A 26,609-nucleotide genomic window follows, 5' to 3' on the forward strand; every position below is an offset into this window, starting at 1 on the left:
CTATCTATCATCTATCTATCTATCTATCTATCTATCTATCTATCTATCTATCTATCTATCATCTACCTATCATCTACCTATCTATCTACTGTATAAAAGTAAGAGTCACATCTGTTGCCCACTATTGACATGTGGCCCCTGAAAGCTTGTCAAGAAGGGAATGTGGCCCTTAGACTAAGGGAGATTCCCACGTCTGCAATAGTGGAAAGAAGGACCTCCTCATGAAATCACCCTTTGCAGCAGCTGAATGCCACAGTTACTCATAGTTTCTGCGCCCCCGATTTCATGGAAAAGGAGATGGACTCATCTTTCTTAGCTTCCTCTTTCCACAGATGAAACAAGAGGCAACCTTGCACTTGCTAACCACAGTGTTTACTTTCATTTTTAATCAAGTGCAATGTTTATTTAGTCTGAAACAAATCAGTAATAAAAAAACCACACACACACACTTTTAAATGAGCTTGAATTAGTCACGAATGTTCAGCTTTATTAAATAAGCAAACTTGTTGAAATGGTAAATGGTATTACAGTATTTATTACACTTATTTCCTATTTACTTATCATTTTTCATTTTACATCAATACATCCCAATTAACAAAACTGTAAATAACATCGAATTGACTCCCCCTCCCCACAATCTGTGGTTCTCTACTTCTGCATATCCACAAAAATTCCTTGTATATTTCTTCTAAAATTTATTTAATTATTCTTTACAGCTCGTTTTACATTAGCTCTGCTAAAGTTTTAAGCTGTTTACAATAACTTTTTATATATCCAATAAATTTTCCCCAGTCTTTATTTAAAAAAAATTCTTCCTGGTTTCTTATTCTTCCCGTAAGTTTGGACATCTCCGCATACTCCATCAGCTTTATCTGCCTGACCTTCTTGGTTGGAACTGTTTCTTCTGCCCATAAATCATCCTGGCAGCCATTGCTGAATACATAGATACGGTAGTTTTTTCTGATCCTTGGGTACAGCTTGACCTATTATTCCTAAGGACACAAGTGGCGCTGTGGTCTAAACCACTGAGCCTCTTGGGTGTGCTGATCAGAAGATCAGTGTTTCGAAACCCCACAATGGAGTGAGCTCCCATTGCTCTGTCCCAGCTCCTGCCAACCTAGCAGTTCAAAAGCACGCCAGTGCAAGTAGATAAATAAGTACTGCTCCAGCAGGAAGGTAAACAGCATTTCTGTGCACTCTGGCTTCTGTCATGGCGTTCTGTTGCACCAGAAGCAGTTTAGTCATGCTGGCCACATGACCCGGAAAGCTGTCTGTGGTCAAACACCGGCTTCCCCGGTCTTTTACCTTCTTTTACCTTTTACCTTGAAAAAAGGATTCTGGTCTTCTTCTAAACGATACCTTCAACATTTTCCAGCTCATTATAAATCATCTCCCAAAAAGCTTTCACTATCTGACATGTCCACCACATACAGTGGTACCTCGGGTTAAGAACTTAATTCGTTCTGGAGGTCCGTTCTGAACCTGAAACTGTTCTGAACCTGAGGTACCACTTTAGCTAATGGGGCCTCCCACTGCTGCCATGCCGCCAGAGCACAATTTTTGTTCTCATCCTGAAGCAAAATTCTTAACCTGAGGTACTATTTCTGGGTTAGCGGAGTCTGTAACCTGAAGCGTCTGTAACCTGAAGCGTCTGTAACCCGAGGTACCACTGTATGTTAATGGTACCTCCCATTTTTCCTTACATTTCCAGCACATATCTGATTCAGCTTTATACGTCTTAGCCAATTTACTAGAAGTCAAACACCACCTGTACATTTTTTTCATATAGTTTTCCTTCATTTCCACATTTGATTCTGTGCTGACAAGAAAAGGGCATCAGATGGGGAGGAAGGAGCCAGGGGTTGACGGAAACCACAACTTCCTTTCTGAAAACTCCCATTTGTACTTACTCAGAAATGTATTCTGCAAAACAGCTGACACAAACGTGAAACCCAAGGAAACCTACAGCTGACTTGAGATTTAGATGTGTGGTCATGTTATTACTCATTGTCTTCGTTGTCAAGGCAATGAAGAAACATGGACTGACTTCCTGACACTGGAGGACCAGCAATAGATTTTGCAGACCTGCTAAGTGCATCTGGCTGGTTCTGAGGTTCTGCTGGGTTCTCATCAGAAAGTACAGCATCCCTGAAGATGTATTTTTATTTATTAGATTTATATGGCAGCTATAAGCTCCTGCCTTGAAAGCAGGAGAAAGAGAATGCAAATGCTGCTAAAAAGTGCTGTGACTCTCAGTATTTTGTGGGGGGAATTCAAGTTTGAAAGCACGTCAAAGTGCAAGTAGATAAATAGGTACCACTCCGGTGGGAAGGTAAACAGCGTTTCTGTGTGCTGCTCTGGTTCACTAGAAGCGGCTTAGTCATGCTGGCCACATGACCCGGAAGCTGTACGCCAGCTCCCTCGGCCAATAAAGCAAGATGAGCACTGCAACCCCAGAGTCGGTCACGAATGGACCTGAGGGTCAGGGGTCCCTTTACCTTACTGTAAATTTAGATTTTAGCACAGAATTCCAGATGAACGGAATCTAGTCTGCCCGCTGTGAAGAAGATCCAAAACAACTTTCTATTCCTGGCTTCTTATTGAGCTGCGCCATAACATTTCCATTTCTCAAGATCTACAATGCAAGAAGCTATCTGATGTAAGAAGTCTGCCACCCTGACACTTTTAGGCCACAAGTCACATGATTATCAGGAGGTGCCGAAATGTTGTTGCTCTTGCCTAACAAACGAGAGGTGAGTCATTCACATGAAGTCAGTTTGAGCCTTGCCTGTTACTGAGGCGATTTGCACACTGGGGCTTTTCTCCAAATTGACATCATTCGCTCACTCATATTGCAGAGAAACTAGCTAATGCCAGCTGAGGTTCTGCAATGCTATTCCTTCTCCTTCATTACGTTTCAATCAGCTGAGGGTTAATAGTACAGTAATATAAGGTTATATAAAAAAGATACATGAGCTATAACATCTGTTAAAATTAATCATTACATCAGAATGCCTGCTGAAGTAAAAATGTCTTCCCCATGCACGTTTATCAGGGAGCTATGAAACAAAACTTCCTGGCAAAACACTTAGGCTAGAATAAATCACAGACACTTAGTTTGGCATATAAGTTAATATTTTACTCAGAGTCTCCAGAAATTACAGCAAACAAGGCTCCATCTGCTGGAAGTAAAACAAAGAAAATAGGTTCCAAATGACTTAAAAATTAAAATGCATGGTTTCCTTACAAAAGGGTCATGCAATCTTTGGGTTAACAAAGATACAGGCTTTAAAATATCCCTTTTGGAAAGGTTCAGTTCACTTGGTTTTTCTTTGGTTTTTCCAAAATTGGCCATGGCAGTTGCCAAAAAGGAAAAAAAGGGGGAAAGACAGGACCATTTGCTTTGAAGGTTGTTAAGGTCAAATGGACCAATGAGGACAAAAAATGTAGAAGCCAGGCAGAAATTACAAGGACCCTTTTTTGCACAACCAGAGAAGTACAGCTCACAGCTTCTGTTTCATTGCTGAAGACACACCACTTGGCTCTGCTCTTTGACAACATCAGTGTCCTCCTTCCAGCATGGAATTATCGTTTTGGGGTTAGGGAGAGGCAAGTTGTTGTCTATTATTCAAATTGTGTTGTGCTTCTGTGCTATAAGCTGATCCCGGGATCTTCTTGTGAGGAGTGGTTAGTGTGTGTGTGTGTGTGTGTGTGTGTGTGTGTGTGTGTGTGTGTGAGAGAGAGAGAGAGAGAGAGAGAGAGAGAAATCTTTATTTATTTATATTCTGTTCCTTCCAACGTCATCGGCGAACAATGCAACATTTCAATAAATCACAATTTTAAAAAGTATTCAGTAATTAGGTAGAAACAAGACAAATCAACAGAGGATACAGGTCATTTCAGAGGGCCGAGTCATAGGAACGTGATATTCTGCAAATCGGAATGTTTCATGCAGATTTTGCAATCTTTTTTTTTAAAAAAACCGAAACTAACTTTACAAAATACTATAGAGCAGGAATGGGGAACATTTGGCCCCTGGGGTTTCTGAACTATAATTCACACCATCCCTAGTTGCCAATCATATTAGCAGGGGGCTGCTGGGAGTTGTAGCTGAGCAACATCTGGAGGGCAAAAGGTTCTCCACATCTGCCAAAGTGTATGCCATTTAATGCCCATGCTTGGGTTTGCCAAGAAAGAATGAAATAATACCTGCTGGCAGTGCCAGCTTCCACTTCTGGGGTCCTGGGCAAGACCACAACTTTCCTCACACAGCTGCCAATGGTCCGCCCCCTGGCCACCCCCACTGCTGCTCAGGGGAAAAAGGATGTTTTGGACTACAACTCCCATCAGCCCCAGGCAACACATGCTGGCTAGGGCTGGTGGGATTTGTAGTCCAAAACACCCGAAAGGCACCATTCCAGCAAAGGCTAATATGGTGTGTGTTTTCAAAACAGCAAGCGTAGCTTCCTCAGAGCTGCCTCAAAAGAAGCTACCAGTTCCCTCATATTGTTGTTCTAAAGCCCGTCCAAAAATATTACCCTCCATTAAAACTGTAGTGGTGCCACTAGTGGAATTAAGGGGGATGGGGAAGAGAGAAGGGGTGGGTGGTGAGAGAATAATAATAATAAAATCAGAGCACTGTCAGTACTATAGTTCAATTACAGGCCATCACTCGCAGCCAAGCAGATAACCGCATCAAGACCATCTATGTATAAAAGGTTGGGGTTGGGGTATCAGTCCCTGGGCCCAATAGATTGCAAAATTTTCTTCCACACATCAAAATCCAGCGAGGCCTCAAATTTCTGAAGGGCTACAGCCGCTGACATCACAATGCGACCAGAATTATCTTCCGTGCCATTGTTCTCGCTTTCATCGCTGTCACATTCTTCCTCGAGCCCAGCCTCTTCGTCGCCACTGTCTCCTTCGTCCTCACCCACCGCAGTTCTGAGGGAGAACACAGCTGTGTATACCAGATTGCCAGAGAGGGCTTTCCCCATGGATCACACCCCACTTGCCACTAAGCGCCTTGGGCTGCCTACTGGGAAGTGTTAACAGAGAAATCTGAGGGCTCCCTTGGGCAAAAAACCAAGGACACCAGCCAGGAATACCAGAGCAAAACAGCAGCCAGTAGGCTTGGTCTTTATTGAAGACTGTCACGACAGGACTCCCACCTGCCACAAGGTGGAACAAGATGGAAGCCCGGAACAAAAGAGAACCCAAACTTTTATTAGCTGCTAATCCCTATGTTACACTCCCCCAAACTACATCACTCATACATCATGGTTACATCATGAAAGGGGAGGTCTGGTGGCAGTAATCTGAACATCCTGGACCCTGCCCCATGGTTCCCTTGCCCTCTACCAAACACCCATCAAGTGTAACAAAAAAGATATTTACATTTCCCTGTTTCCCAGCCAAGTTAATCACACCCTTTTGTCTTCATCTGGGTTTGTTATTTCTGGAATGGCTACCTGTCTGGCACTCAGGTATCAGGCAGAGGGGCTGCTGAATAGCTGAGCTCACGTGTCTATATGAATTTCTGAAGTTTTCCAAGTGAGCCAGTACATAGATACATTTATCAGTGATACATTTGGTATCGTGCAGCAAAGGCCCTTTGAATAGATAGGAAGAAACTGTGATGAAGTGTTTTGCGGGGACAAATCACAAAAGTCAGAAAAATGATTGTGCTGTTTTTGGTAGTGGACTGCATGTGCATGATATCTGCTGGAGGCACCCCCCCCAACCTATACATAAATTCCTGCAACAGTAAGGTAAAGGTAAAGGGACCCATGACCATTAGGTCCAGTCCTGGCCGACTCTGGGGTTGCAGCGCTCATCTTGCTTTATTGGCCGAGGGAGCCGGCGTACAACTTCCGGGTCATGTGGCCAGCATGACTAAGCCACTTCTGGCGAACCAGAGCAGCACACGGAAACGCCATTTACCTTCCCACCGGAGCGGTACCTATTTATCTACTTGCACTGGCGTGCTTTCAAACTGCTAGGTTGGCAGGAGCAGGGACCGAGCAACAGAAGCTCACCCCGTGGGGATTTGAACCGCCGACCTTCTGATCGGCGAGTCCTAGGCTCTGTGGTTTAACCCACAGCGGCACCCGCATCAGAAAGGGTCAAAACATTGCAGGCCTTTCAGTAAGAAGCCAAAGTAGCCCCCAAATGACATCAGCTTGAGTATTTTGCTCACGGAGGCACACCTTGCCCGATTGTTGTTTCCCTGACTTGATATAGTTTGGCGGGTTGGCTAAACAAAACATGGTTAAAGAAGGGTCAATTGGCTTCCTTGCTGGTGGTGGTGCTGCCCAGCTGGCACAAACCCACAACAGGGCCTTCTTAGTAGTGGCCCCATGCTTACTAAAAGCCCTCCCTGGTAAGGTAGAATCATAGAATTGTGGAGCTAGAAGGGACCCTGACAAGATGGCCATCCCGCCTCTGCTTAAAAACCTCCAAGGAAGGAGAGTCCACAATCTCCTGAGGGAGACTGTTCCACTGTTGAACAGCTCTGTTACAGGTCTGTCCCCCTCATTATTTTTTGGGGGGCAGATTTCTTCTACCCTGAGAATATTTGGGAGGAAGGCCACAATAAAGGGGCAGGGGAAGGGTGTGATAAAGATCTAATAGGAATTAAATCATCACATTATTCATTTAGTATGATAAAACACATGTTACCTGTTCTCTCAAAAAATGGAGGGAGTGGAAATTATGAAGAGTTTCAACTTTTGATAAAGAAGGGCAATTTGCACCATAGCTGGTGCTTTTCAGACAAAAAGTATTAATGGGACATTGCTGGGGGTGGGGTAGGAATCCAAAGGCACAATCTAGTCAAGGAGAAAATGCACAAAAAAGGTGCACTTGTCAACATTATTTTCTAGGAAACCTGGAGTTTTATCATACATCTGTCCAGAGCAGCGATGGGGAAAAGAACCTTTTCGGCTGGAGGGCCAAATCTTTGTCTTCCCACAAACCCTGCAGGCCAAATCTAACGGAAAGGTGAGACCACCCACCTGTCAACCATCGGAAGTCAGGTAATTAACCATGTGATTAGCAGGTGAGTAGTCCTGCCCACCTGTCAAACTTGGTCCTCAGGATTGAACTCCTTGCACTTCAGAGAACGAGCAGCGAGTTCAAATCCTGCTTAACAGCCATAGGATCTAGCCTTGTCTCTTGCTGCCCCTTGCTGGATGTCACGTTCAATTGCTGCTGCCACGAGCGATGGAGGGAAGACCTGCTCTCTGCTGCAAGGCCCATTTCCACCTGGCCTAGGGGGCAGGGTCCACCCCATCCTGAACAGCTAAAAGAGGCTCCTGGGAGGCCACTGGGACATTTCTGGAACAACTCTTGGGTTGGGGCAACTGGCTAAAGTATTTTAAATGGGTCTAATTTTGATTCCTCCATTTCATTTTTGTTGGGTTGGTGTTGGTTACAATGTTTAGTTGGGGTTGGCGGTCACTTTAATTTGGGTATTAACTGTAAACTGTTTCTTATTATTGCTATTACTGGTTTTTTTTATTGATTTATCGGTTTGGTATAGGATATATTGTTTTCTAATGGCTTGACGTTTTGTTGGGTTTTATATGTTGTAGGCCGCCCAAGTGTTGCTGGGGAGACCCAGCCAGATGGGCGGGGTATATAAATTAACAAATATTATATATATTATTATTTGATGTCAGGTGTGGGGCAGGCAGACGTGGTTTGTGAGGGGCCGAATGGGAAGGCTGGTGGTCTAAATGTGGCTTCTTTGGGTAAGGGACTAAAGAGGTTCAAAACAAGGGTCTCGTGGGAAGAGATATTTTCTGAAGACGTTATGGCACAGGGGTGAAATATGAATTCATGAACTTACTCGTACATCAGTTGCTTGAAGCCCTGCATGAAAGAGAACAATTGAGATGTAGTCAATGAGCTCTTCCTCTCTTCACCGGCCCCTCAAAACATGGAAGAATTAACAGCGCTCCCCTCACAACATCAGAGCTCACGGATGCAAGTCCAGCCAGGCCCAATCAAAGTCAATTTCTCCACATTCCTAAAGATACTTCTACTGTTTTTCTGTATTTGATTACATACATATGCTTTCGGGTCCTGAAGTGTTCACCGCTCCAGTACTTTATATGTCGAGCGGTATAAATATTTGCACAAACAAAATAAGCAAGACTATAGTAACAATTAGGATTCTTTATCAAGTGCCTACAAAGAAACACCCAAGGGGCAACTATACACAAAAGAAAAATACAAGCAAGTGTAAAATGATACAGGCATAAACAAAGTCTTGTGATTGCCTGTAAGAAAGCTTATTGCTCATACATAGTAAATGAGAAGACCGGTATCCTCAAACACTGTTGGACTACAACTCCCATCATCTTTAGTCATTGGCTAGGCTGCCCGAGGCAGACGGAACTGGCCTTGTTACAGGTGCCACGTATTAAGAAATCAGTGATGGAGGCTCCTTCATTGTACAGTGGTACCTCGGGTTACATACGCTTCAGGTTACAGACGCTTCAGGTTACAGCTCCGCTAACCCAGAAATAGTACCTCAGGTTAAGAACTTTGCTTCAGGATGAGAACAGAAATCGTGACAGCGGGAGGCCCCATTAGCTAAAGTGGTGCTTCAGGTTAAGAACAGTTTCAGGTTAAGAACGGACCTCCGGAATGAATTAAGCACTTAACCTGAGGTACCACTGTACTCCTTCTAAATCCAGCCCGTGGACAGTCTGGGAATCAGCATGTTTTTACATGAGTAGAATGTGTCCTTTTATTTAAAATGCATCTCTGGGTATTTGTAGGGCATAGGAATTCGTTCACCCCCCCAAAAAATATAGTCCAGCCCCCCACAAGGTCTGACGGACAGTGGACAAGTTTTGCTGACCCCTGGACTAGATGATCCTCACAGTCCCTTCCAACTCTACAATTCTATATATTGTGCACATATAAAGAAAGGCAACCTTAGAGCAGAGCTTTCCAAACTGTGTGTCACGACACGTTAGTGTGTCAGTTGCAATGCGTAGGTGTGTGGCTCGAACGCTCCCCATACTCCTCCCAGGGCTGGAAAGGGGTTAGTTTAACCTCCAATTTGCCAGTAAAACTGAATTACTTTGTCACATGTAAAAAAAGTGTGTCACCAACATGAAAAGTTTGGAAAGCCCAGCCTTAGGGCTTGATAACAACCGAATATGTGAATTAAGAGCAGGGGTCAGCAAACTTTTTCAGCAGGGGGCCAGTCCTCTGTCCCTCAGACCTTGGGGGTGGGGCGGACTATTTTGGGGTGTGTGTGTGTGAATTCCTATGCCCCACAAATAATCCAGAGATGCATTTTAAATAAAAGCACACATTCTACTCATGGAAAAACACACTGATTCCCGGACTGTCCGCGGGTCGGATTTAGAAGGCGATTGGGCTGCATCCGGCCCCCGGGCCTTACTGTGCCTACCCATGGTTAAGAGTGATGAGGAAAGCAAATTGGCAGCCATATTAAATCAGATCTAGTCTAGCCGTATTGCTTGAAGCTAGCTATCATTATCTGGCCAAACTACCGTATTCACTCGAATCTAATGCTCACCTTTTTTGGGCCCAACTACGTTGTGAAAATTAAGGTGTGCATTAGATTCGATGGAGCATTTACATTTGCCATAAAGTGCTTTTTTTTGTTTTGTTTAAAGGTTTTGAAAATTGAGGTGTGCATTAGATTTGATGGTGCGTTAGACTCGAGTAAATACGGTATGTTTCCCTCGCCCACTTTCCCCATGTCAGCTCATGCCCAAAGAATCCACTTAACCTACTTGTGGAACCCCATGGATTCCATGCTCTTCCCTGGCTCTGAAAATCTCATCCAGTCTTTTAAGGTAAACCATTCATAAAAACCTGCTCTTACCTTCAGGAAGGCCACATGGTCTGTGGTTTCTAATGCTGCTTTAATCCTGGCAATCATCTTTGTATACGAAGATGCTTCGTCTTTCAGATGTATTACGGCATTCCGCATAGCCTTCAGGTTCTTCTTGCTTATCTTCTGGACTCTGTTCTTATACCTTTCTTCCTTCTCATGCAAGATCTGGTGGAAAGCCTCAAACTCTCTGGAAATGTGGCTCAAGGTGTCTTTAGTGCAATTCTGCAAGTGGTAGAAAAACCGAAGAAGCAAGGAGAGATTTTTTTTAATCTTAAAGAGAAAAACAACAACAGCCGAGAAGCAAATACCTTCCGATTTACGAAATCCGTTTTTAAAATGTACAATGGAAATCGTTGAATATATTCAGCTTCTAAATTGCAGCTGCTACACGCTTTATTATTGCAACTGAGGATCAGGCTCACTCAAGCACAGATGGGGCAACTGAGGGTGGTAGTTGTTACAACGCCATATACGGATCCGCAGGGGTGATTCAGATAGCCATTTGGAACATGGCACTCCCTCAAAAATTATGGGCCTAATTGAAAGATATGTGTTTGCTGGTCCTGAATGGGGTAACTGTGTCCCTGAAAGACCAGGTGCACAGCCTGAGAGTCATTCTGGACTCACAAGTTTTTCATGGAGGAAGCAGCTGTTGAGGTGGTTTAGCCAAGGCTGAAGCTCTTTCCTTTTTGCTTGATTTTAGTCAGACCTGCAAACAGGAGACCCACCAGCCAGAAGCAGACTGCTAGCCACGTATTGTTGTCTTCTAGAGTCTCAAGAAACCAACACTTTTCAGACTATTGCTAACTTATACCTCATGATATCCTGAGGTATACTGTAAATAGGGAATCATAACAAATGCTATTTAAATACAGGGCTGGTTTTGTATTTCAGTTATCTAATATAGTGGTACCTCAGGCTACATACGCTTCAGGTTACATACGCCTCAGGTTACAGACTCCGCTAACCCAGAAATAGTGCTTCAGGTTAAGAACTTTGCTTCAGCATGAGAACAGAAATCGTGCTCCAGTGGTGCGGCAGCTGCAGGAGGCCCCATTAGCTAAAGTGGTGCTTCAGGTTATGAACAGTTTCAGGTTAAGAACGGACCTCCGGAACAAATTAAGTACTTAGCCCGAGGTACCACTGTATTGCTAACTTATTTGCCTGGTGCACTTATACCTCATGATATCATGAGGTATACTGTAAATAGAGAATGATAACAAATGCTATTTAAATACAGGGCTGGTTTTGTATTTCAGTTATCTAATAGATGTATTTGGGTATCTCTAAAGATATTGTAAGCAAATGTTTCACGATTATTCCCCAGTTGAAAGAGCAGGTTTTTTGGTCTATGTTTGGATACAATTGGACGCCAATTTTGAATCAAGATGGTGGACTGGTCCTTTCAAGACTGCAGTAACTTTACCCACCAATTTCAAAGCTGCACCAATTTTTGTTTGTTTGGTTCTTAGCATTCCTGAGCAATGCTGGGTACAAGACAGCTAGTTTATTATATTTTTATCCTACCTTTCCAGCAACAAATTCAGGATGGCCAATATCATTCTCCACCATTCCTCTACTTTCACACATTTTAACCTTAGGCCAAGAGATAGAAACTGGCATAAGGTATTCAACCTTGAACCTATCTTGGAGTAGACCTTTGAACTGGCCTACCCATCTTGCCCCATTCCTACAACTGAAATCTTTTACTTACTCCAAGTACAGGTTTGTGTGATGTGTATCATTTACCTCCATCTCTGACATTTCTTCTAGCTGTAAAGATTCGGCGTCACCAGCGGTCTTTAGGAAATTCTCCTGTTCTCTAAGAAATGTTTCCAACTCCCACTGTGTAGCAGAGAAAGCCAGAGACATTGAGCATAAAACATGTCTATTTTTCGTTTATCAAAACAGGAGAGGCAACACTTGTTACACATATTGAAAATATACACTAAATCATATAACCATTAAAATCACCAGGATCCTTGCCATGGGGGGTTGAGGGCCATGGTGGGGGTGGGTGGGTGGGGCGAGAGAAAGGGTAGCTATAGGAAACTCTAGAAATACGTTTGTGATATGGTGTTAATGTGTACTGATTTGTGTGTGTGTGTGCATGTACACACACATTTTTATATTGTAAATTGCTTTAAGATCTCTTAAAATACCAAGTGGTATATAAATGAAAATAGTAATATAATACAGGCTAAAAAGGTATATTACAGGGCTAAAAATGACTATGACAAGACTGTATATTGTATCCTTGCTTATTTAACTTATATGCAGAATTCATCATGCGGAAGGCTGGGCTGAATGAATCCCAAGCCGGAATTAAGATTGCCGGAAGAAATATCAACAACCTCAGATATGCAGATGACACAACCTTGATGGCAGAAAGTGAGGAGGAATTAAAGAACCTTTTAATGAGGGTGAAAGAAGAGAGCACAAAATATGGTTTGAAGCTCAACATCAAAAAAACGAAGATCATGGCCACTGGTCCCATCACCTCCTGGCAAATAGAAGGGGAAGAAATGGAGGCAGTGAGAGATTTTACTTTCTTGGACTCCATGATCACTGCAGATGGTGACAGCAGTCATGAAATTAAAAGACGCCTGCTTCTTGGGAGAAAAGCAATAACAAACCTAGACAGCATCTTAAAAAGCAGAGACATCACCTTGCCGACAAAGGTCTGTATAGTTAAAGCTATGGTCTTCCCAGTAGTGATGTATGAAAGTAAGAGCTGGACCATAAAGAAGGCTGATCGATGAAGAATTGATGCTTTTGAATTATGGTGCTGGAGGAGACTCTTGAGAGTCCCATGGACTGCAAGAAGATCAAACCTCTCAATTCTTAAGGAAATCAGCCCTGAGTGCTCACTGGAAGGACAGATCCTGAATCTGAGGCTCCAATACTGTGGCCACCTCATGAGAGGAGAAGACTCCCTGGAAAAGACCCTGATGTTGGGAAAGATGGAGGGCACAAGGAGAAGGGGACGACAGAGGACAAGATGATTGGACAGTGTTCTCGAAGCTACCAGCATGAGTTTGACCAAACTGCGGGAGGCAATGGAAGACAGGAGTGCCTGGCGTGCTCTGGTCCATGGGGTCACGAAGAGTCGGACATGACTAAATGACTAAACGAAAAGGTAAAGGACCCCTGACAGTTAAGTCCAGTCGCAGACGACTCTGGGGTTGTGGCACTCATCTCGCTTTACAGTCTGAGGGAGCCTGCATTGTCCGCAGACAGTTTTCCCCCGGGTCATGTGGCCAGCATGACTAAGCCACTTCTGGTGAAACCAGAGCAGCACACGGAAATGCCATTTACCTTCCCGCTGGAGCCGTAACTATTTATCTACTTGCACTTTTTGGCATGCTTTCGAACTGCTAGGTTGGCCAGAAATATAGGGCTAGAAGAGTATAATGGAGGGGTGAATTAGTTTAACAGGAGTGTTGGACTACGGGGAAAAGAAGTGAGAGATGTTACAGCAGGGGTTGCTAGTCCATCTGGGACACTGGGCAAACCTGGAATTTTGAGAAAGTTATTCAGGTCAGGGGCCAGTCACAAATAGGTGCTGTGCTGCATGAGACATAATGGATGCCACATTTAAAAGAGCATAAACATATACACAAAAACCAGTTTTTAAATTCACCTTGTTGATGAAGGGCAGGTGAGAAACAAAATTAAATAAAAATAACATATCCTATTGCATTTTCCCACACCCCAGTATTAGCCTCTGACCAGATGGTTTTACCATCAGCCAACCTTCCCCTCTCCCATTTTTTAACTTCTTGTCCTGATATAAGAGAGGTATGCAGAACTGGAAAGTTTGCACAAGGTTTTTGTGACGTTTTCCTTGGTGTTGCAAAATCCCCCTTGGGGCAATGCCTTCATTTTAAAAACGGAAAGCGTAATGCTGGTGGTCAACAAAAGAGGTTTAAAGACTATAGCAAGACAAATCTTAAAAAATGTAGGATAAACACTGACACCTGGAAAACACTGGCCTGCGAGCGCTCCAGTTGGAGAGCAGCCTTTACCAAAGGTGTCATGAAGATGCTCGAACTCAGCAAGGGAGAAGCGTGCTAAGAGGAAGGCACGCTTGGCAATTCCACACCGTCATCAACTCCCACCAGGAAACCAAGGTCCCCACTGTGGAAGGACGTGTGGATCCAGAATTGGCCTCCACAGTCATTGTTAAGACCGTGTTCATGGAAGACAATCTTACTCGGCTACAAGTGATCTCCAAGGAAGCACCAGCAACCTGGGAAGTAATCCCTATTTAACCAAAGCGAAGCCGACTTCTGTGAGGGGGTGGAGAAGGCACGCACGGGATTGGACCGCACGTCTGAACCCGACCCGCGTGTCACCACTGCTACAGCCGCTCCCCGGGCTCCGAACAGAGAAAGAAGCCTTGGCGTCGACTACCTGCGCGTATTCGACGGCAAAATACGCAGAGGCCTTGCAACTGACCTGCGCGTCCTTCACAGCATTTTGGATCGGCAGGAACTCGTGGTCCCGGTGGCGTGGCAGATCCCGGCAGATCACGCAGATGGGGACGCGATGCTGCCGACAGAAGAGCTCCAGCGGCTCCTTGTGCTCCTCGCAGAAGTCGCGGGCGGCTGCTGGCAGCGGCTCGCCGTCGAGCTCCAGACGGTTGGCTTTCTGGGCCACGTTGGACGCCAGCTCCTGCGACTCGAAGCGGCGGCGGCACTCCGGGCAGCTCCCCGCGCCCTGCCCGACGGGGACGCAGCTGTTGATGCACAACAGGCAGGTGTTGTGGCCACAGCCCAGCAGGTTGGGCTCCTGCAAGACGGAGAGGCAGATCGGGCACAGCAGGTCCTCAGCCAGGTTGGACGCCATGGTCCCCGGGAGCAGCTGCGAGCGCCCCTCGCCCTTTCAAACGGGAAGAAGAGGTGCGCCCACCCGCGCAGCGCCTTGCTTCGAAGCGCTTCTGCCCACCCGACGCCGGCTCAGGGGATCCGCAGTCTTTCGAGTCTTCTTTCTCCGGAAAGAGGTGCGGGGAGCGCAAAAACGCAAAGGGAACTGGAGTAGCCAAGAGCGCGCACGATCAGCTGAAGCAGAGGCCCCTTGTGCTCTTAATTAATAGCCCCTTCCACCAGCCCAGCAGGTGAAGCGTATGAAATTCCTTCTTCGAGGGAACTTTTAAAGGCGCAGGAGCCCTGTCTCCGTTTGCATTTGGCAACATTCCGTTGCTCCGACCAGCGAGCCGGCTGTCCATTTCGTAGAGATCATTTTTCTCAAATAAGGCAAGGTCACCAAGGCTAAAATATATTTCGTATATTGTATATTTTCATATATTGGCCCTTTTCCAACAATTTTTGGGGCCTTTTCGTTTTTCTTTTCTTTTTCTCTTTCCCTTTGCATCACTTTATTTCTTTTTAACTGAAATCTTTAAAATAAACTATTAATACCCTCCCTAAACCCAAATAAAAAAACCTAAAGCTAAAATAACAAGGGAAAGAAGCGAGACTAAACGCTAACACATTGTGGCTCATTGCCCAAACCTATGCATTGAAGATATCCGCCTTAATGTCAGAATAGGCTTGTAAGCAGCTTGCAAAATATCTCTTTTCAATGTTAAGGCTGCTGTCCTAACCGCTCTTCTTCCAGAGTCAATCCTATGGACTTCAGTAGGGCTTACCTCAGAGTAAAGGTGAGCCTTCCTTAGCCTGGGGGCCTCCCACTGCACTCCTGGCAGGGACTGATGGGAATTGTAGTCCATAGGATCTGATAGGCATCAGATTCTGGAACACTGCCTTAGAACATTCAGGTTATTTTAGCTGTGTGGAATCTGCAGCTTCTGGATGGTAGATTTGGGCTGGGGGGAGAACCAGGGGGAGAACCCTCTTGATCGATTGCAACAGCAGTTCAGCAATGGAGCCAGTTGTAGTTAGAGGGGCGGTAGACACTTTTGGTGCAGGATTTCAAGCACAAAACAAGTGCTATTTTTTTTTAAAGAAAAAAAGCCATGGAATCCTTTGCCCAGTATGGGGCTTGAACTCACGAACCTGTGATTAAGAGTCTCGTGCTTTACCGACTGAGCTGTCCCAAGAGTCATGGAAGATAAGACAGCTATCTGTTGGGGGAGACTGGTGCTCTGGATATTCTTGCATTTAGCATCGTAGTTCATTAACGGTCTCCTAACAACCCTTAGCATCCTTAACAAACTACAGCTCACCAGGTTCTTGTTGGCCGGGGGGGGGGGGGAACGGGGGACGGACGTTTTCACTTGCACATTTTCCCATATTGATTATAGTATCAATAACGTCCACTGCAGACATTTGAAGCACTCTTGGCAGCTATGAACCCCCCTCAAAGAATCCACAGCGGCTGCATGCTTGCTTGCTTGCCCTCTCACTCTGGGCCTAGGTGCCCAGTGTTGCTGAGGGTGGAAGGGAGAAGGCTGTTGGGATTCCTGCTCTGTGTGTTTGCAGTCATGAGATTGTTGTCTATCACATGACGGTGTATGTTTTCATTCCACAGTGTGGGAAATGACGGAGACAGGATGCTTATGTTACTGTGTTCCGTGAAGTGGCACTATTGTCCTTTGTTCTCTCTCTCTTTGCTTTCTGATGAGAAAGAAGAAGGAGCTAAGTCAGAATGCTCCAAGTGTATTATATATAAATAAACGCAGATTAGCCAAAATGCTGAGCTACTGAGTTCTGTTACGCTAACCGCGAATACTCTGTGGATCCTTGAGTGTGCTGATGCTTCTTGGTATCAGTCGCTGTGACATTCGGGCTGGAGAAAGCTTTTGAAGCTCCCAATCGACCGGGAGGGAGAGAACATGCCAGTTGGGCATGTGTCTCTGCCAGGGTCCTACACAAGAGTAGGACACAAGCTGAGCAGGTGAACACAAGTGGGGAAGCTGCACAGCCAGGGCTAGGAGGCCTTGGCAGGCAGCCGACAGTGCCAATCCTCAACCCTGGCTTGAGAGGTCATAAGAACCCAAGGAAGAACACTGCTGGTTCAATGGCCAATGGCACAAAGATACAAATTCCACACTGAATGTAATGATAAAACTCCACATTTTGAGTAACAAAATTCAGCAGTACATATTACTGTAAAATATTGTTATAGGGTCGTTTGGAGTGGGGGGGGGCAAGAGCTCCCAAACACTTAGATTCAGTAAAGGATTAGAAATTAAGGGATAAATTCCTGAATTTAGCTGTTCTTAGGATGCTAGTCTGGTGATGGTTTACTGGGGGGCGCGCGAGTCGTTGAAGAACCAGTGGTGCTGAGGGCCAGTCATGAGCCCCTCAAGGGAAGGACATTGAATCTGTGAAATGGGGGTTGTCAGGGTTACAGGGGGCACGATGACACCACAGGGAAAAGGGCCTTTTGAAACAGAGGGTGACAAGGGGTGGTGATGTAAACCAGGCATAGGCAAACTCGGCCGTCCAGCTGTTTTGGGACTACAATTCCCATCATCCCTGACCACTGGTCCTGTTAGCTAGGGATGACGGGAGTTGTAGTTAGGGCTATCTTACCCATGGAGGCTGGTGGTGCTTGAGAGGTCATAAGAACCCAAGGAGGAACACTGGTTCGGTGGCCAATGGCCTGTCTAGCATAGCACTCTGTTCTCACAGTGGCCAGCCAGATGGAGAAGCCTTCGAGCAGGGACCAAATGCAACTTCACCACTCTGCCCACTTGTGTTTCCGTCATTTCAGCACCTGCCAGACTAAAGATGTCGTATATCTAAGAAGATGCCGGTGCAATCTACCGTACTCTATATTGAATCAACCACATGAGCAGTCAGCGTTCAGATAGGGGAGCATTGTTCCCGCATTAGAAATTGGGTTATGGATGCACCACTCATAGAGCATTTTGTGACACAACAGCAGAGAGACATGTACCTTCTTTATATGGTTCTTTGGGTAAATCAGAAACAACTAGGGATGAGGAGAGATTACGTAAGATTGCTATACCAACAAGAAACTAAAATAATTTTCTTATTCAAATCCCTGTATCCTGGGGGTTTGAACACGGAATTAGACTTTGTTTCCACTGCATCAATTGTTGGATTCTGTATCTTTAAATTTCCTGAATTTGTACATGACTCAGCACTCTTGGGATGGCCTATTTAATGCCTCTGTGGTGGTGTAGTGGGGCCAGTGTGGTGTAGTGTCTAAGAGCGGTGGACTCGTAATCTGGTGAACCGGGTTCGTGTCTCCGCTCCTCCACATGCAGCTGCTGGGTGACCTTGGGCCAGTCACACTTCTCTGAAGTCTCTCAGCCCCACTCACCTCACAGAGTGTTTGTTGTGGGGGAGGAAGGGAAAGGAGAACGTTAGCCGCTTTGAGACTCCTTAGGGTAGTGATAAAGCGGGATATCAAATCCAAACGCTTCTCTTCTTCATCTTCTAGGATTCAGCCCCCAGTATCAGCTTTCTATGCTTCTTAGTGAGTGCTGATCTTATGCTAATTGATGTACCTGTTAGAACCATTCTACGTTTTTTGATCATCCATTGAAAGGCTTGTTTGCCTCTTTCAATACCAATGGACCATATTGTCTAATTTTGTTCATGCAACAGTGATAGACTTTTCATTTCTGTGTGTTTCCATTACATATTCTCTGTTTAAGAATTGCTACACTTGGAGCTTCTATTATCACATGATTGCAGGATCAGGACTAATGAAAGGCTTGTTTGATATTGATTGACTACCTTCTCTAAGAGGCCCATCAGGAACTCTGTTGGTTTAACTACATGCTGTGCAGTGCTCCTTTTTTCTAGAAAAAGAGGTGCCGCAACTCACCACTATAAACAGTTTACAGCAGCAGTAACAGCAGGGTTACATGTGTGCGTGCTAGGCCCTGGTTTGGGGATCGGAACTGGTTTGTGAACTTTAAACAACAGCCCTGTGGTGTGCGCGCCAAGGTGTAAAGCCCCGAGAAACAGCCTGTGGTCTTCTTTTTCTTTTTGCAAGGGAATATATGGACGTATAACCAGACCAAGAATGAGAGTTCAAAAGTTTTATTTTCTGGTACAGTGGGTAAAGAGAGATACCAAAGGAAGACGAAGGACTGTTTATGTACACAACAACAGCGACAAGAATTCTCTCAGCCCCAAAATGGAAACAACAAGTTCTGCCAACAAAAGAAGAGTGACAGATGATGGACTTTGTGGAATTGGCGAAGCTGACAGGAAGAATCCGAAACCAGCCAGATCAAGTATTCCAAAAGGACGGGAGTAAATTCATACGATATCTGAAAGATTACTGTAAGCAATTAACATCACTAGCAGGGTTGTCTGAAGACTCGTAGTGAAGAATTTCCCCCCTTTTCATTTTAACATAAATTTCAGTGACTTTTGTAATGAGCTAATCAGAACTGGGAAATGTATAAAATGCAATGATATAAAGGTTTACTTTGAAAGCCGTGAGCTGGGAGGGAAGGAAGTCTATAGGCTCAAAAGAGCCAGAGAGGTAAATTGGATAGCAATGATGTGATTATATATTATTAAATGGAAAACTAATAAAAAATATGTTTGAAAACCACATAAAGTCTTTCCCCCCTAAATACACAGCTAGGACATCCTCTCCCTTATACTGCCCTATGCAGTATGGTACAGCTCCCTCCCTCTGAGTATAATGCGTAAAGGCAGAGTGAGAAAACGGTACACTCTGTACAGTGTGAGAATGCAGAATGAGATCAGTTCTCTTCCTGGGGTTCGATACCTTGCAACAGTTTCCCCCAAGCTTCAAAATCCAATGCCACTTTGAATTTCTTGAGAGATGGAAACACTGGCACCACATTTTTCTCATCGTCTCCAGAATATTCCTCCTCCTTCTCTTCACTATTTTCACTACTTTCACCTTGTTCTTCATCAGCCTTCTGATCTTTCTCTTCAGCTGCATTCTTGTCATCTTTGTTTTCCTCCTCCTCTATTGAGTCTTTGGCTCTGAGAAAACAAGAAGCACCTGTTTACTGGGAAGGGATGATCTGCCCCACTGCCCCCCGCCCCAAAAATGAGGCCAGGCTGATCTGTGGCAAGTCCTACAACTGGTTGGAGAAGCCACTAACTTTCAAAGAGAAACCACATTTTTCAACTAAGCAAGAGCAAACTGGATGATCAACGTTTGTGGCTTGACAGGTGTTCCATCAGAATAAATTTGAAAGGAGGCTTTCGGCCAGGTGGAAGGTACTTGACATTATGTTAGAGCTATGTTAAGTGCTGCAGGGAGCCGCCATTTTAATTTCATGCCCACCCGATTGTGGAAAAGCAATGCTTCCACACCATAGACTTATGTAGATGGGGGAGTAATGTGAATGCAGTAAAATGGTCTTTTTAAAAAACTGAGCTGTGTTCTTTTGGGGATGAGGACTGAGGGGCCAAACCACAGGTGGGAAACCTCAGCCCTGGAGGTCATTTTGCATTTATTGCTGCCCTGTCCGATTTTGCCTCTGGCTCTGCCTGTCACTGGGATGTGGCCACAGACGGTTGCCCCAAAATGAATGTTGCTCTTGGGCTGAAGAAGCCACACCCCCACACCTGCCACCAGGTGAAACCAAAGACACAAGGCATGTCAAAGAAGGGAACCACAGAGGTGCCACGCAAGAATGAATTCCAGACACTTACTGCTGCATCAGCTCCTGGAAGTCCTACATGAAAGATAAACAAGTTTAGTGTCTTGATTTACAGCGTCTTCACAATCAATTAGAAACAATGACTAGAAAGGGCTTCCTCTCGCTTCAGATGTCATCTGGGAGCAGCTGTTCGATCAGACTGCCTCAGCAGGAGACATTGGAAGATTTGCTGGAAGCCCAGCTCCACCCAGAACCTCCTGCCCCGGAACTGTGCCAGCTGGTCATTATAGGAACAACCGTTCGGAAATAGGCGTCTGCGTTTTGCTTTTTATTCTCCTCTTCCCTCCCTATCCCTTTTTCCTTGTGTGTTGTGGGTAGGGACTGTTTTGTTTTGACTATGTAAACTCCTCTGGGAGCCTTCTTGGCTGAAGAGCTGGGTACAAGTGCTCTAAAGAAAATAATTAAGAAATAAATGTGGCAGCCAGGTCACCATCACCACCATAAAATATGGCTATTGTTATTATTTCCTCAAACAACATCTAACTGGCAAAAAAGGGTAAACTGAAAATAGTAAAAAGAGACCCTAGTTTTGGCAAGGAACTCCTCACGGTTTGGCAAGAAGTGATCCAGAGTTTGGCGACATCCTTTTTGGGTTTCTGTAGTCAAGTGCCTCATACGTGGACATGCCCTTAAAGGTGGTCTGGAAACAACTGGAATGTGCGGACAAGAATGTCTGCTGCGTTCGGATGGTATAAGCACCTCATTCTCTTGCCTTCTCTGGCTTCCATTCGGTTTCTGGACTCAGTTCAAAGGGTTGATTTTTTACCTTCATGATCTGGGACTCCTGTACTTATATCTAATCTCAGTGTGTGGGCCTCATCGACCCTCCAAGAGGTTTCCGTCTGCCTCCCCACCCCCCGCTTCGCTCTCAAGGAGCCAAACAATTTTGGCACTAGCAAACAGATAGGCACAAGGAAGAATTCAACATTGTGCTAAGGCGACAGTTCCATCAGCGCAAGCATTTTAGCGTGACAGATAAACGATCTGCCCTCCCCTTCTCCCATGTGCTATTCCGGGGTTCCCCCTGACCACCCAAGTCATTTTTAGAGGGCGCATGGGAGAAAGCCCTCTTGCACCAGCAAGAGTCCTTATCTGAGCTTCCAGGTAAAGGTAAAGGGACCCCTGACCATTAGGTCCAGTTGCGGATGACTCTGGGGTAGCGGTGCTCCTCTCACTTTACTGGCCGAGGGAGCAGGCGTAAAGCTTCTGGGTCATGTTGCCAGCATGACTAAGCTGCTTCTGGCAAACCAGAGCAGCGCACAGAAACGCCGTTTACCTTCCTGCTGGAGCAGTACCTATTTATCTACTTGCACTTTGACGTGCTTTTGAACTGCTAGGTTGGCAGGAGCAGGGACCGAGCAACGGGAGCTCACCCCATTGTGGGGATTCGAACCACCAGCCTTCTGATCGGCAAGTCCTAGGCTCTGTGGTTTAACCCACAGCGCCACCCGCGTCCCGGGCTTCCAGGAGTGGGACTCATTCATTGAATCCCACCCACAGTGCTGTTGTGGATGGAGCCCAACACCCGAGTTGGAAGAATTGTTAAGAGTCTCCTATGCCTCTCACAAAGCAGTTTAACAATCAACCTCTCTTCCCAATGAATTCTGGGAACTGCAGCCATATTAAACCAGATCTAGTCTAGCTATATTGAATCGGATATTGTTATTTGGCCAAGAACTTTCAGTCCTACATCACCACACACATCCACTGGACCGCATGGTGTTTTGCAGGTATGCCTCTGATCAGAGTTGGTCTCACCTTCAGAAAGGCCACGTGGTCTGTACTTTCTAACGCTGCTTTAACCTTGTTAATAATCTCAGTCAGGGAAGAAACCTCGTTTTTCAGGGTCGAAAAGGCATCTTGCATTTCCACCCAGTTCTTCTTCCTCTTCTCCTGGACCGTCCTCATAATAGCCTTCTCCTTCTCATCCAAGATCTGGTGAAGGGATTCAAATCCTGTGGAAATGTGATTTGCGATATCTTCGGTACAACTCTGCAAGTGGTGGGGAGAAAAACACACACACACACACACACACACACAAATTAATTTCATTTTTAGTGTTAGCGAGAAACAAAGCAGATATGCATTCAAGGCAAGAAAAATCAAACATAACAAAAGGGTGATTTGTCCCATCAAGAAGATTTTGAATTAGAAAAGTTCCTATGGAAAGTAATAATGATGATGATGATGATAATTAATTTATACCCCGCCCATCTGGCGGTATTACTCAGGAGAACTTGTGCCTGGATATTATGAAACATAAAAATGGAAATTTAACCTTCACAGCCTGAGATCCAGGGCACCTTGTGATTATCAGGAACAGGGTCTTTTCAGTGGTGGTGCCCTGGCTTTGACACACTTCCCCACAAAAGCTTGCCTGGTCCTGGCACCTAGAGTCCAGTGTCTTTCCAGTGCCAGATGAAGACCTTTTTAAAAATTTCCCAGGCCAAGCTTATGCTGATCTGCTTCACCTGCACTCTTTCGATACCATTTTCAGGTTGTCTTCATAGATTTCAGGTTTGTTTGTTTTTGGCTTATTTCCGAACATAATTCAAAGTGTTGGTGCTGACCTTTAAGGCCCCAAATGGCCTCGGCCCAGTATACCTGAAGGAGTGTCTCCACCCCTTTCATCCAGCCCGGACACAGAGGTCCAGCACTGAGGGCCTTCTGGCAGTTCGCTCACTGCAAGAAGTGAAGCTACATGGAACCAGTCAGAGGGCCTTCTCGGTGGTGGCCCTCCCATCAGATGTCAAATAAACAAACAACTATCTGACTTTTAGAAGACATCTGAAGGCAGCCCTGTTTAGGGAAGTTTTTAATGTTTGATCTTTTATCGTGTTTTTAATACTCTGGTCGGAGCCACCCAGAGTGGGCGGGGTGTAAACAAACAAACAAACAAACAAACAAACAAACAAACAAACAAACAATTGTAATGCATTAGTTGTTCTATTGTGCTTTCTGTACTTTATTGTAGGCAACAGTGGATTTCAAGGGCAGGCTATAAACAAGGACATTAATGCATGCTCTTTAAACCACAAAAAGTGTGGGGAAGCGGAGTTCCACAATCCCTTACTGTTTTTCCTTTACCTTTAGCTCTCCAATTGCCTCCTTCTGGTGTATTTTCTCCTCTTTGGCCTCCTTTAGACGCTCCTTCAGAGGCTTTAGGTATGGCTTCAGCTCCATCTGTGCAGCAGAGAAATCAACAGAGGTTAAGAAGGAAGGAAGGAAGGAAGGAAGGAAGGAAGGAAGGAAGGAAGGAAGGCTTCAAAAGCATGGAGGAATATGTGGCCAGGTGGAACTGCTGCTTAGCTCCACCAGGTGGCGCCAAGGCTAGGACCACCTTAGCACAACAGAGGTGCTGCGTAGGGCATGATGGAGACCAGGGAGAATGAAGATATACCGTATTTTTCACTCTATAAGATGCACCAGACCATAAGACGCACCTAGTTTTTGGAGGAGGAAAACAAGAAAAAATATATTCTGAATCTCAGAAGCCAGAACAGCAAGAGGGATCACTGCGCAGTGAAAGCAGCAATCCCTCTTGCTGTTCTGGCTTCTGGGATAGCTGCGCAGCCTGCATTCGCTCCATAAGATGCACAGACATTTCCCCTTACTTTTTAGGAGGGAAAAAGTGAGTCTTATAGAGCAAAAAATACGATAAGCAGTGCTTTTCCCCCCTTGAAAAATGTTTAGGGTTCTTGATGACTCAAGAAAATCATCATTTTATAGTTCATATCAGGGGAAAATAACTAAAGCAAATGGACAAAAGTACAAAGATTCACAAACTGTTTAGAGGTGTGCATACCCCTGGGTCCCCCCCAGGAAAAAAAAGCGCTGGATATAAAGTTTTATAAGGACAAACAAGAAACAATATGTACAAAACAAAGGAACACAAATCTAAAATAAATATCACGCACAGGAATAATAAAGGACACAGAACTTCACTTGCAGAAATATAAATTATTAAATGTATTAATATGAATGGAAGTTAAATACGTTGTAGCTATTGCATTGTTGCAGGTTTTTCCCCAGTTAATGAGACGGACACGGGTTCTTTGAGAAAAGTCTTGCTTTATTAAGCTGCGCAGCTGGCTTCAGCAAAATAACTCTCAAAGGCTGGGCCCTGAACTCAGATTGGAGCTGCTTTTGATACCATGTCACAAACAAACCTCCATGGCACCAGAGCATGTGCAGAGTGTGATCACACAATTTTGCAAGCAAGCAGACGGCAGTCTCCCTTCCCTTTCTGCTGACTTCTGCAATTTCTGATGAGGCAAGAAGGCGTTGTCTTGTGGCTTCAGCCTGCAGATGTTCAGACTGCTTTTTGGTGTCAAGGACTGCTGAGGCAAGCAGTTCAGTCCTCAGTTCCTAATTCCTGCACTATTCTGGTAACTCGAGTTAGCCCAACCCTGGTGACTCACCCACCATGAGTTGGGGTGGCTCTTACAATATCTTCTGCTCTTCTTAGAGCAGTAAAGGTAAAGGACCCCTGACCATTAGGTCCAGTCGTGACAGACTCTGGGGTTGCGGTGCTCATCTCGCTTTATTGGCCGAGGGAGCCGGCGTGCAGCTTCCGGGTCATGTGGCCAGCATGACTAAGCCGCTTCTGGTGAACCAGAGCACCACACGGCAATGCCGTTTACCTTCCCGCCGGAGCGGTACCTATTTATCTACTTGCACTGTGACGTGCTTTCAAACTGCTAGGTTGGCAGGAGCAGGGTTACTTAATTCTTCCCTCAGTATAAAGGATTATGATTAAGACTGAAAGGAAGCAGAATTACAGTGGACGCTCAGGTTGCAAACGTGATCCGTGTGGGATACATGTTTGCAACATGCAGCGGCGCTTCTGCGCATGCGCGGGTTGCAATCCAGCGCTTCTGGGCATGCACAAAGCGTGATTTAATCCTCCTGCGCATGCGCGACTGCCGAAACCCGGAAGTAACCTGTTCCAGTACGAAAAAATGCAACCTGAAGCGTCTGTAATTGGCTTTTTAATTGATTGATATTTTAATTGTAATTTGGTATTGATAAAATGTGGCTTATATGAGATTTTTATAATAAAAATTATTTTATACGTACTTTTTATATGTACTTTTATATGTACCTTTTTTATATATAAAAAAAGGACTACCCTAACACGATCAGTTAAGCAGCAGTGAAGCTGTCGCAGCTCTGAAGCAGCGGAAAAACTACGTTTTCAAAGCCTGTTAGAATCCTTTTTTTTTTTTTTTTTGTGCATTAAATTTTTATTCGTATTTAATAAAAAACAAAAAAAATAAATAAACAAACAAGTTTACATATCAAGCAAATTAACCATTACATAAGTTGTTGTTCCCATTTCCCATTTTATACACACAGAAATTAAACATAGAAAATCATACAGATAGAAACTGTTTTGTACTCTGTCAGGTCTTTGACTTCCCTCCACCCTTTTGGTAGGTTTCTAATAAATTCCATGGTTGCGTATTTATTTTTAATCTTAAGATTGTCGCTGATAGAGTTTTTCTCTCCCCGCCAGATCATCTTATAAATCTGTTCCAATATAATTCCAAAATTTACTCCAATTTTTCTTGAATTTCTGTTCATCTTGGTCACGTAACCTGCCTGTTAGTCTATCCAGCTCGGCGTAATTTACCATTTTAATCTGCCAGTCACTTATGCCAGGTATAGCCTCCGACTTCCAATTTTGTGCCAGCAGAATTCTTGCGGCTGTGGTGGCGTAGAGGAATATTATTTTGTCCTCGCTTTTTATTTCTTTGCCCATTATACCCAACAGAAAGGCCTCAGGTCTCTTGGGAAAGGTATATTTTAATATTTTTTTAAGCTCATTATAAATTAATTCCCAAAAGGCCTTCACCTTGCTGCATAACCACCACATATGATAAAGGTCTCCCCCCACTTCGCCACATTTCCAGCATGTCTTATTCTTTAATCTATACATTTTGGCCAACTTCGCCGGTGTGAGATACCATCTATATATCATCTTCCAGACATTCTCTCTCAATACTGTACAAGCCGTAAACTTAATATTACTGTTCCACAATTCCCGCCACCTCTCATAGTCTATATTATAGCCAAAGTCAATTGCCCATTTAATCGTTGCCTCTTTCACCTCCTCATCCC

General features: G+C 44.7%; 2 protein-coding genes across 3 annotated transcripts in view; both read right to left on the reverse strand.

Moving 5' to 3' along the window:
- Window positions 1–4,733: 4,733 nt before the first annotated feature.
- Window positions 4,734–17,044, reverse strand: LOC308582156 (nuclear factor 7, brain-like; the record flags this gene model as incomplete). Of its 2 annotated transcripts, XM_081185037.1 has the most annotated exons (6): window positions 16,927–17,044; window positions 14,348–15,451; window positions 11,636–11,731; window positions 9,875–10,108; window positions 7,853–7,875; window positions 4,734–4,944 (listed from the first exon to the last, which is right to left on the reverse strand). In XM_081185037.1, the coding sequence occupies exons 2-6, from the start codon at window positions 14,735–14,737 to the stop codon at window positions 4,734–4,736; spliced, it is 954 nt and encodes a 317-aa protein (XP_081041163.1). In that variant the 5' UTR covers window positions 14,738–15,451; window positions 16,927–17,044. The 2 variants fall into 2 exon arrangements, with proteins under 2 accessions (XP_081041163.1, XP_081041162.1); XM_081185036.1 differs by lacking the exon at window positions 16,927–17,044 and having other exon boundaries at window positions 14,348–15,703.
- A 1,813-nt stretch (window positions 17,045–18,857) lies between these two features.
- The window catches only part of LOC308580858 (nuclear factor 7, brain-like), a 31,522-nt gene continuing 23,770 nt past the window's right edge, over window positions 18,858–26,609 (reverse strand). Inside the window, exon 7 of the mRNA XM_081183098.1 lies at window positions 18,858–19,800. Within this exon, the coding sequence (XP_081039224.1) occupies window positions 19,551–19,800 (250 nt within the window). The 3' untranslated portion in view covers window positions 18,858–19,550. The remainder of the gene's footprint in view (window positions 19,801–26,609) is intronic.

This window comes from Podarcis bocagei, assembly GCF_964188305.1.
Source record: "Podarcis bocagei genome assembly, chromosome: 2".
Lineage (NCBI taxonomy): Eukaryota > Metazoa > Chordata > Lepidosauria > Squamata > Lacertidae > Podarcis > Podarcis bocagei.